At 34.6% G+C, this 11,778-nt stretch overlaps 1 protein-coding gene across 2 annotated transcripts in view; it reads right to left on the bottom strand.

The window, feature by feature from the left end:
* The window catches only part of znhit1 (zinc finger, HIT-type containing 1), a 30,856-nt gene extending 23,984 nt beyond the window's left edge, over positions 1–6,872 (bottom strand). The window contains exons 1-3 of one of the 2 annotated variants that reach the window (XM_073839596.1): positions 5,153–6,872; positions 4,742–4,924; positions 4,535–4,614 (exon numbers count right to left, since the gene is read on the bottom strand). In XM_073839596.1, coding sequence (XP_073695697.1) covers positions 4,535–4,614; positions 4,742–4,924; positions 5,153–5,174 — 285 coding nt within the window. In that variant the 5' untranslated portion in view covers positions 5,175–6,872. The remainder of the gene's footprint in view (positions 1–4,534; positions 4,615–4,741; positions 4,925–5,152) is intronic. The other variant, XM_073839597.1, reaches the window with a different exon arrangement.
* Between the last annotated feature and the right edge of the window lie 4,906 nt (positions 6,873–11,778).

Here is an 11,778-nt window from a genome sequence, read left to right as displayed (position 1 = left end):
TCCACTGCCATTATATGACTAACAGACTGCAGCTGTTTAAGTTAAAAATCTTTGTGTTCTACTGAGGAAACAAAGTCACCTACATCTTGGATGCCCTGGGGTTAGCAGATAAACATCACATTTTCATTTTTGGGTGAACTATCCCTTTAATAACACAAGATTTAATTATTAGTCTATTTACGTTAACAAAGTGCAAGAAGCTCTTAAAAATATTAACATAAATAGTAATTTTACCCAGAACGTAATGCACAGTGACATAGGTTCCCATTCTCTACACCCATGGACGTGACGTGAGTTGTCGTGATGCAAGTTGTCGTGTCATGCCGCGCTGCAACAGCTAAAGTGCCATGCCTCATTCAGTGTAGACAGCATCACTGATTATAATAGGTTCTATTGTACTTTGTCATGCCGTGTGGATTGAAAGTTAAATACATTGCTTTCTTCTCATCTTTGCATTTTCAGATGTGCATATTTAACTGTTTAATTTTTTAACATTATCATAATATTGGTTTTCTTCTTTTTCTTTTTAAAGTTTAGCTCCAAACTCAAATTAAGCAGACCTGAGCAGCTGATCAAGGATCACCAAAAACTGTGCAGAACTTTGGTCCTCCATGCGCAGGACTGGAAATGTTTGCTCCCTTAAAAAGTTGTGATAGCCAGGAAACATTGATGCTCACTATGTTCCCTTATAGGTAGGTTTGAAGCTCAAAACTAAAGAGATAATTCACTACAAAACGACATGTGCCAGATTTTAAAACACAAACCAATATTATATTTTTAGAGTAAACATATATCACTAGACAAGTAATGTCTTATCTAGCAAACACTAGCAATTTATTAAGACTACAAATTTTTCATTTGTGTAAAGAAACTTACATTCTTTTTTTTTAGTACTTTCAGTAATTTTAATTGTACCACATTTGCAATCAGGGTTTCTGCAGATATGAACAAGTGAAATTTAAGACTTTTTAAGACCTTTTTAATACCACCTTATATGAAATTTAAGACCTAAACCTGTAATGGAAATAGATATTATATTACATGCATATGTGATATTTAATGTGTTTAATGTAAAAAGTAAACAAAATTTCATGGCTGTCATAAATTAAATTTATTACTACGATATACAGTGAACTTTCCATATCAGCAGATACTATTCCACACAAAATATCCCCATAAAAGTACCACTAGAAATATCTGATTTAAAAAAAAAATTCTGAAGCGATTTTTTTTTTTTTACTTTTGAAATGTATGCGTACCTTTGAAATTTATTTTATGAATTTATCAATAAATTCTAAATGGCTGTTAGCAGTGAGATTACATAATTTACACTGCAAAATTAAAAGTGAGATTAATGTTTTAAATACATTTATTGATTTATAAATATATATATTATAAATGTTATATAAATACTGCGATTCTGTCTGAAGACGCAGAAACTTCCACAGAGGGAGAAAAAAATCTACAGTTGTTAGCAACTGGCCTTAGCCAAGCCCTATATTCAGTTTTTCCAAGCCCAGTTTCGCTAAACTTGCACTTCCTCATAGCTAAAAAGTTAAATCCATTTGACTTCTGCGGTACAATCCGAGAGAGACTCGCGCCAATAACAGAAAGCTGATTGGCTATTGCATGCTGGTCTCATTTGTAGTTTAAATTCAGCAAATTATATTTGGAATAGTGAAATAAAGAACTACAACACCACGGAAACAACAGAAAGAGAATTTAAATGAGCATTAGAGGTAGCGTTACATGGACATCGGAAAAATAAGACCTGTGTAAAATTATTTAAGACCTAGAACAGCGAATTTAAGACTTTTTAAGGCCTAAAATTTTGATTTTTAAATTTTAGACTTTTTAAGACCCCGCGGAAACCCTGTGCAATGCATACATAAGAATTGACATGAACTGTTAAACATAAACTGCTAAAAATTCTACAAAATTGTTCTCATGCTGTAAATCAGTTGCCACTCGTTTGTGCCCTGAGGTGGAAATGCCCTAACAGTTGGGAAAGGTCAAGTCTGTACTTCACATTTTGGTTATTTATGTTTACATTGACATTTTGGATATTGTTTTCTTTCTCACTTTAGATGCTGAAGAAAAAGCAGCCCAGCTGAAGCATTTAAAGTGGAAACTGCTGTCGTGGCTCAGTGATCCAGGATTGGGTTAGTGGAACAGAAGAACCAGAAGATCAGAGATCAGGCAGAGATCTACTGGTGCCTCTGAGATATTTGATTTACCTAATGTATTAGTTAAACAAAAAATGTATTATACACCTTCATGTCATTTCAGACCTGTAAGAGTTTCATTCATCTTTGAAACATAAATATAGATTTGAGATGAAATCTGAGAAATTGTGGTCCCTCCGTTTCACAGTTTATGCAACTACGATTTTGAAGCGCCGGGAAGGTAGTAAAGACATAATTAAAGTAATCCGTGTCACTCCAGTTGTTTAACTGCAATTTTATAAACTAAGTGATGTGAATGTTTTGTCTGTACAGAAAACATTGCATTTTTATTCACAAAATAACATGTTCACAAGAGCACCATGATGAATCAGTGTTGTGTTGTTGTGAGAGCTGGCCATCTCATGGTGCTTTTGTGAAAATGTTTTTGAGATATATTATTTGTGAATAAAGACTTAATTTTTTGTCGCTGCTTCTTTGTGTACACAAGGCATCTGTTAAAAATTTATTCATTTGCCTTCTGCACAAAAGGGTCTTATGGGTTTGGAGCAACACAAGGGTAAGTAATTAATGACTGTTCTATTTGATCAAAGTTTATTGTTTTGAAAATAATTCTGTTTAAAATAAATACTGCTCTTTTGAAAGTTCACACTGACAATAATTATAAATGTTTCTTTTATAATTAGTATATAAAAAAGATATCTGAACGATCGTATTTTACTGAAGACTGGAGTAATCATGCTCATGTAATTCATGTATGTAATTTACAGGGAGAAATTACCTTTTACAATGTATTCCTATAGAAAAAAAATATTTTTGTACTTATATTTCATAATATTAATGTTTTTTTTTTTTTACGATGTGTTTGATCAAATGCAGGCTTGTGATCAGAAGAGTGGAGTTTTTTTGGTGAAAGATGTATTTAATGTAAATAATTTTTTTGGTACTCTTGTGAATTGTCTTATTTTTACATTATAAATTCACGGTTGAAATTAGGACTGGAAAAGACGTCTTTTTAACTTTCACTTTACAACCACATTTAGACGTAATTTGGACGTCTTTTTATAGACGTCTTTTCGACGAACTGAAAAAGACGTCGTTTCGTCTTTCACTTTTCAACCAAATTTTAACGTTGTTTAGACGTCTGGCTTTGTCGTCTTTTTGACGTCGTTTCGACGAGTTTTTGCTGGGTGGGATAAATCATTTAATATTTCTGTATTCAAAATTTTATATTTAAAACATTAATCTTAACATTAATCTAATTAAGAATACTTAAAGGAGTAGTTCACTTTCAGAACAAAAACTTACAGATAATGTACTCACCCTCCTTTCAGAATTTCTATCCATATAATGGACTACTATGGTGCCCCCGAGTTTGAATTTCCAAAATGCAGTTTAAATGCAGCTTCAAAGGGCTCTAAATGATCCCAGCCGAGGAAGAAGGGTCTTATCTAGCGAAATGATTGGCTATTTTCTAAAACATTTTACAAAACAATTTATATACTTATTAATCTCTACACAGAGTACACACAGAGCTACACTCTTAAAAATAAAGGTGCTTCACGATACCCTAGAAGAACCTTTTTTGTTTAAATGGTTCCATAAAGAACCTTTAACATCTGAAGAACCTTTCTGTTTCTTAAAAGGTTCTTTGTGGCAAAAGAAGGTTCTTCAGGTTATAAAAAGGTAAGAAAGAGAAGGTTCTTTAAAGAACCTTTGACTGAATGGTTCTTTGTGGATCCAAAAATGGTTCTTCTATGCCATCGCTGTGAAGAACCTTTAAAAGCACCTTTATTTTTAAGAGTGTAGACAAGACGAGCATTTGAGGTTAAAAAGTATATAAATTGTAATTTTTTTTTTTTTAGAAAATAACCAATCGTTTTGCTAAATAAGACCCTTCTTTCCTCGGCTGTGATTGTTTAGAGCCCTTTGAAGCTGCATTTTGGAAGTTCAAACTCGGGGGCACCATATTAGTCCATTATATGGAGAGATATCCTGAAATGTTTTCCCCAAAAAACATAATTTTCTTATGGCTGAAGAAAGAAAGACATGAACATCTTGGATGACAAGAGGGTGAGTACATTATCTGTAAATTTTTGTTCTGAAAGTGAACTACTCCTTTAATAGTATTAATTACTGTAAAAACATGTTTTATAACAAATGCTACGATGATATATGAATACTTTACACTTCAAATCACAGCTGTCATGAAAATAATGTCAGCGAAAAACATTTTAACGGTCCTAAAGGTTTACTGTTACTCATGTTATTGTATTCAACCAAGAAATGTGTGTTTGAGTTAATCTGGAATTTTCTCAGCACGCAGTACTAGTGAGTGACAGATGCGTTACCTCTTCTTCCAGAAGAGTCTGGAAGTTTTTGCGGAATCTCTGTTTAAAATGGTCACCCCTTGTCTTCTTCCTCCGCTTGCCTTGAAATCAAAATCCATCAGGAGAGAACAACAAAACAAAACAAAACACAAATGTCATCGTCGGATACAGTTGGTAATAAAAGATTTAATGCGAGCAAAGGGATGGGCACTGATGCATAACACCGACTCGATTCGTTACCGGATTCGTTGCTCTCGTCGAACTGCGGCAGCCGCTTGACGAGCTGCGGGAGGCTCGCGTGAGGGTCGTCCTGGAAATTGTCTTTTTCGAGAGCCTCGAGCTGGCGGGTTAAACGGCGCTGGCGCGTCGCGCTGTCCAGAACGCGCCGCTGGTTGGGATCGTGCGAGCGGACTGAGGATGACAAATCATCTGAATGTGAACTACAGCTGGTTTTACATGATAAGACAATTGCGATGCATAGCAAGACAGTTTACATGTTGTGCCGCGAACAATGAGGAATGTAGGGTTGGAAACACATTGACAAGCCTTGCGTTTAATTCATTTAAGTATTTATTTTTGCCATGTACCATTATCACCCAAAGGATAGGCTACAGAAGTTTAAATGGAAATAACATTTACCTGTTGTTTTCTTGTCCGCCATGCTCGGAAGTTTAAAATGAGAACCTGTGTTTTTCTTCTGTTGGTTTGTGGTGGTTCTCAATCTGCTTGCGCACTACTGACCTCTAGCGAACTGCTGTGCAATGAGCGTCTGTGTCAAATTGACTGAGACAGGGGTAACTGCAGCCTGGAGCAATGGGCGTGCCGAAAGGTAGGGGCGTGCCAAAAGGTAGGGGGCGTGCCAAAAGGTTTCTCATCGGTCTTGCTTTTACTGTATTGGCCAATCAGCGTTAAACTTTTGTTGCACACTCCAGTCCAGCTGGTGGCGGTAAAGCACTTTCCAGTTGGTTTGCAAACCGCCAAACAAACTTTAAGAAGAAGACGACCAATCAGCATTAAGGCTGTATCCGAAATCGCCCCCTATACCCTATTCACTATTCCCTACATTAGTCCACTCGTACAGTTCACTTGAAGGAGTGAATGAAAACGAGTGAGTGAATTCGGACACTAAGTGCACCGGAAGGACTGCCACTTTTGCATAGTATTGCTATACTGTTTAACAATCATTTAAAACGGACAGTTCGAGTAGTAAGATTAAAGGATTTATCTTGAACTATGTCAAGGAGTTTATGTATAAACCTTGGTTAAACAATTTAATAATCAATTTACAACAAATTTGTACCTGTGTTGTACGCTGCATTACGCAGTGGACGAGCGCGTTGTAAAATGAACAGATGGATGATTCAGCTGCGGGCGCCATCGGCTGGCTGTGTCCAAATTCAGGGTCTACATCCTTCGGAGGACTCATTTGAAGGATGTTACGTCACAGCGCCGCGACGAAGGCTGTCCAAATTCATAGGATCCTTCAAATGCGGCCCACAAATACGTCCTCCTTTTCCCCGAATTTGAAGGATGGGTCTGGTGGATCCTTTCCCGTCCTACCTATCCCACAATTCCTTTCGGCAGAGCGCTTCCAGAATTTTCAAATAATGGCGGACGAAGCAAGCGGTAGTAATGATGGAAGTTTTAAAAAAACTGGCGTTTCAAAAAATATTTTTTTACAGCGGTTGTCTAGTTAGGCCTTTGGTTTTAGCGTTAAGCTTATTTTTTTACATTTGTATGTATATATGTTAAAAAACATCACTTTCGTAAACTAGCTTCTTTCTTACTGCCTGTGTGAATATCCCCTTACACACAGCTAATTTCTTGTTAGTGACTGAAGATGTTTTTAACGCTTTTAGGGATGAAAGAGTAGTTATTATGTTTTGTGCAGTACAGATAACCTTACTTCTTGCTTAGCGCTGTCACGGTTGCTAGGCGACACGATATGAACAACGGGGAAGGGAGGGAACTGAAAGAAGTGTAGGCTGTCCAAATTCACAGACACCTACTTCCAGGTTTTGCGGTCTTTGGAGGACCCCTCCTCCTTCAACCTGGTAGGAAGGATCCTAAGGAGGATGCAGACCCTGAATTTGGACACAGCCATCGTCTGGAGAGACGCGGGAATTCAGTCGGCGCGCGACTCTCACAGTGCATTATGGGTTATCTCTAGCTATTGAGCGTACATCGGTTGTACACTCGTTTTTGCGGTGCATTGTGGGATTGAATGAGTGCACTCGAGAACGTCCACTATGGTTTCGAACACCACTTAAAATGGCTGTCCCCTCAAATAGTGCCCAATTTGAGGGTATAGGGGGCGATTTCGGATACAGCCTAAGTAATTTCCTTTAGGCAAGAGAAGATTGCGGTGGTAAGTGTAATTCATCATATGTTTATCTATGCTTTATATAACGTAGTTATATTACAATAGTTTGTTCTAATGCAAATTACTTTGCGTTATATCTCAAAGCTTTTAGTAATTAGTTACTGTTGTTGATCATTATAAGGTTGAAGACTACAAGTACAGAAGGTTAACATAATGTTTAATATAAAAACAATGTAAAAAAAATGTGCATACAAACACATATACATATATAATGAATAAAAGCAATCAAATATAGTTTTTTATTCTGAAAGTCATCTTAAAATGTCACAGATGTACAATTTATTTATTATGGCAATATTGCCAATATGTGTATATTTTACTTTCTTTTGTTAAAATTTTGGCTGTTAATGCACATCTAAATATGCTGGCCTGAATGTGTCATTTTTTACTTATTATAAATATTACTAATTGTTATTTTAAATGTTATATAGATAACAAATAAATAGAAAGATTATTGCATTCATTCAGAATTTTTTTTTATTTTTTTTTACTTGTGTAGGTATTGTTGACTGGAAATCTGTCAGTCCAGAAGTGAGGAAATAACACAGAGTTGAGTTTGAGTTCACCAGGTGCGCTTGCTGTGGATAGTCTACAAAAACACCTTTGGATACAGTGACAATGGACAGAAGAGGGTCTTCACAACCTTTTATTCAGACAGAGAGTTTGTTGGCTTCTGTTCAATGGACTGCTACTACAAAATGTATAAATGTTTTTGTTTACTTGAATTTAAAACAAAACTAAATAAAAAAAAATTGTGAATAAAGCTGTGTCTGCTTGCTAAATGAATTGTCATTTAGCAGAAAGTTACTAAACACTTGACTCATTTTTCAATTCTGTGGTGTTTTATTAACTAGTTTTCTGGATCAAGCAAAACATTGTTTTCAGGGTAATATATTACAATAGGTTTTGTTTGTTAAAATGAATGTATTAACTAACATTAACTGTGAACAATACATTTGTTACAGCATTTTTTAAGCTTTGTTAGCATTAGTTAATAAAAATACAGCTATTCATTGTTGTTTGTTCACTTCACAATGCTTTAATGTTAACAAATACAACTTTTAATTTACTTTAACCCAAGAACAGCTAGTGTGACTGTGTTAAGAAGCTTTTGTATCCTAAATATAGTTGAAATTCGTTTTTGATTAATGTACAAATCAAACAGGCTTTAAATTAACCAAAATAGAAATGTCTGAATATACAATTGCAAGTACATAAGGCAGACACAACTGTAAGGTGTGTATATATATATATATATATATATTAGTAGTAGTAACCAAATTTGAGTTACAAAATCAAAATAAAAGAATACTTCAATAAGATAAATAATGAAAATAAATAAATAATAAATAAAATACATGACTTTGCAAAGGGGTTATAAATATTATAATACACTAAACTCAGTAAAAAAAAGCTAGTTTAATAGCCTTATTACTCGTAAGGGTACACAAAGATGAAGTTAGAATTTTGAGATAATTTATGAAGTGAGGAAAGGGAAATAGCGAAACTATAACCTAAACTTGCCGTGGTGATGACGTCAGTAACCCGCGCCATGCAGGCAGTTTTCGCAAAACCTTTTGGCACGCCCCTGCTTTTCGGCGAGACCAATGAGAAACCTTTTGGCACGCCCCATACCTTTTGCCACACCCTCACCTTTCGGCACGCCCATTGCTCCAGGCTGCAGTTACCCCTACTTGGATTGACTAGGTGGCGCTGTCACATAAGCTCCGACCGGAAACTAACAATGAAATTCATTTTTCTATCTATTCTAGCTATGATTCTAGCCTTTTTCACACTTCCGTGTTTCTGGCTTCCGGATTGGCGCTTGCAGGGTAAAAGTTTTTCCGGTGACAGCAGCGGCCGTACTTAACAAGCCTAAATTCGGGAATCAATAAACCCCACTTCATCGGATGGAAGAATGACCTGAAGATAATTGCGAAGTCTCTTGACTATATGACTGACAAAAACGCCCAGAATCTCCTTGATAATTTGTACTCATTTTTGCTGTTAGAATGAGACCCTCACCCTTCTTATTTATTTATTATTATTTATTTTTTTTGTATCTCGGTTTCATTGTTTATTTTTTTTGTTAGTTTTTTTTTTTCTCTTTTTTTTGTTTTCAATTTGATGTATCAACACTAGCAATGTGTGTTAATTTTTGAAAGGTGCCGATAAAGTTTGTATTTGAATTATACACAATAAAAAAAATAAATAAATAAAAAATTCGGGAATCAAAGTCTATTTTTACAAAATAGATACTATGATACTATGATATATATACCGGTGTTTTACTCTAAAAATAGCAAACATTTCTTCAAAAACGTTGTGTCAGATTCTGGTCATCACAAATACTATGTTTATTTAATTATGAATGTTAGCACTTATAATACAGTACAGTTTTGAGTTTTGCCGTTCTGTCTATTAGGTGCTGGCTGTGCATTATGACTCTTCACATCATTTTTTTTCGCGATTAATATTGTATTATTATTATTATTATTATTATTATTAAAGTAATATTGTATTTTCTACTTGCTCTCCTTTGCATTATTCATTTTACGGTGTAAATGTACGTTGCGTGCCCAGGGATATACATAATAAAATTATATAATACTAAACAAGACATGACTCCGATTAATGGCTTTATTCCTTTTGAATCTGGATTACGTTGTTGTATTGAGTTTATGCATCATCCGGACTCAGAATCGTTTAATTTATTCTTGGGGAAATGTGCATTTGGATATAAATGCTGTCAAATGCTGTCATAATTTACTGTGATGTAGTGATTCGAGGGAAATGACTGAGTAAATTGAGAAAATACGCTTAAATATACAGGAGATGAAGAACAGAAACTATAGCTGGCGCTATGTTGCGCATATTATATTGACGAGTCAGCGGTCTGAGTGCCCATATAAATTACAAACAAGTAAAATGTTGTTTCTTTTTTGATTATATAACAACAAATTGGAAAGCAGACAAAAAAGAAAAGGTAAAAGGCATTATTTGAGACAAGAGCATTTTAATATAATAGGCGCAGACCTGTAGCGGAACTGACTTTACCCAGCGCTGACGTAATTTCCGATTTTTGTGAAAAAGGCTAATTGTGTTTTAACGTCTACAGCTACCCCAACCCTATAACTTAGCCCTTACAATAATACAAAAACAGTATTATTGTTGTAAACAAAAAATAACGTTAGATTGATGTGCGCATAACCACTAGCCAGAGCTGTATCTCTTCTAGCCTAACCCATAAAACTGGGGTCCTAGAAATGCAGTCCTGAAACTGCAGAAATAGTGTTTCTCGACCTATTCTCGTCGAGGCCCACTAGGGGGCCTCAGTAGCTCTTCAATGGGGCATAACTTGTGAGCTCTCACTTGGAGGATTTAATTTAATTGTCAGCAAATCAGATTATTATAGATAATACAAAATATGGGCTATTTAATCATAATATGTAACGTGTCATTATTTGAATGCTTGTTACACGGTGACACAAATGCAATGACACGTTTAGTCTATTCTAGTCTTCAACCGCAGGCAACAGTCTCAGCCTGTTGAGGATAAACACATACAGTTTATGTCCTTCATGTATTTTCATGATTTTTAAAATGTCCCATTGGAAGATTTGTATGAACTCCACATTAGTTATTATTTGTAAATGTGTATAGCCTATGACATTTTAAAAGTGGGATGAGTTAAATTTTAAATAGGGTGAATTCAGGTGAAGTGGGACACTATTTTTAAACATGTTGTTTTTGTCTTTGCATTCTTTATTACTTTTGTTATTTTTAAGGTCCAGCTATAATATTTCAACCTGAATACAGTTCATATAATGTGTTATTTGCAAGATATATACTAATAAACATTTTGAGCTCATGTACTTAAGAAAAAATTTCTTTTCAGGTAAAGTAGGCCAGCTGATCTGATAAAGTGGGCCATCCCTTATTTATCAAAAATTATTCTGCTTCTTAATTAAAAACACATGATTTATTAACGCATATGATCAGACAAACATATTTATCATGACTTAAAACATATATGCCCCTCAACCACAAAACCAGTCTAAAGCACAGGTAGCCTATATTTTTAGCAACAGCCAAAAATACATTGCATGGGTCAAAATTATTTGCTAAGAACTTCATTTGGGCAACTTTAAAGGTGATTTTCTGATTTAGATTTTTTGCACCCTCAAATTCCAGATTTTAAAATAGTTGTATTAAATATTGTCCTATCCTAACCATACATCAATGGAAAGCTTATTTATCCAGCTTTCATGTGATGTATAAATCTCAATTTAAAAAAAATTGACCCTTATGACTGGTTACATGGTCCAGGGTTACATATAGGCTAACCTACAGGTTATGAGTAAAATAAATTGTGTGTAAATCCACATCTCAATTCATGCGTGAAATTCCAAACAACTGAAAGAACATGTTGTGTTGACAATACATTTGATAAAATTTGAAAATCAGAATATTGATAAAAAATGAACTCTACAATACATTAAAGATGTGACTATAACACAAGCAACGACAAATAGGCTAAAAATAATAATAATAATAATAGGAACATTAAAATGGTAACTGTATGTGAAAATGTTTTACTTTCTGCTCTCTAAATACTTTAAACAACTTGCATTTCTGTTTTCTAAAAAAAAATATATATACATGTCAATTTATTTAATGTATTTTAAGTATAATTACTAAAGGTTAAGAGTTGTCCCACTTTATCTAACACACTCAGCCGAAGTGGGCCAGCAATATTTAAACATGTTTAAGAAAACATTTTTTAAAAATATATTCTTTTCATTTTATTTTCTGTTGATAGTAGTATGGAGTAAAACAGGAATGGTCACAATAGCATGAGCAATGAGCAACGAGGGTGAGG

The sequence above is a fragment of the Garra rufa genome, chromosome 5 (genome assembly GCF_049309525.1).
Source record: "Garra rufa chromosome 5, GarRuf1.0, whole genome shotgun sequence".
In the NCBI taxonomy this organism is placed as follows: domain Eukaryota; kingdom Metazoa; phylum Chordata; class Actinopteri; order Cypriniformes; family Cyprinidae; genus Garra; species Garra rufa.
Note: the sequence above shows the minus strand (reverse complement) of the source record. Positions and strands in the feature narration are given on the sequence as shown.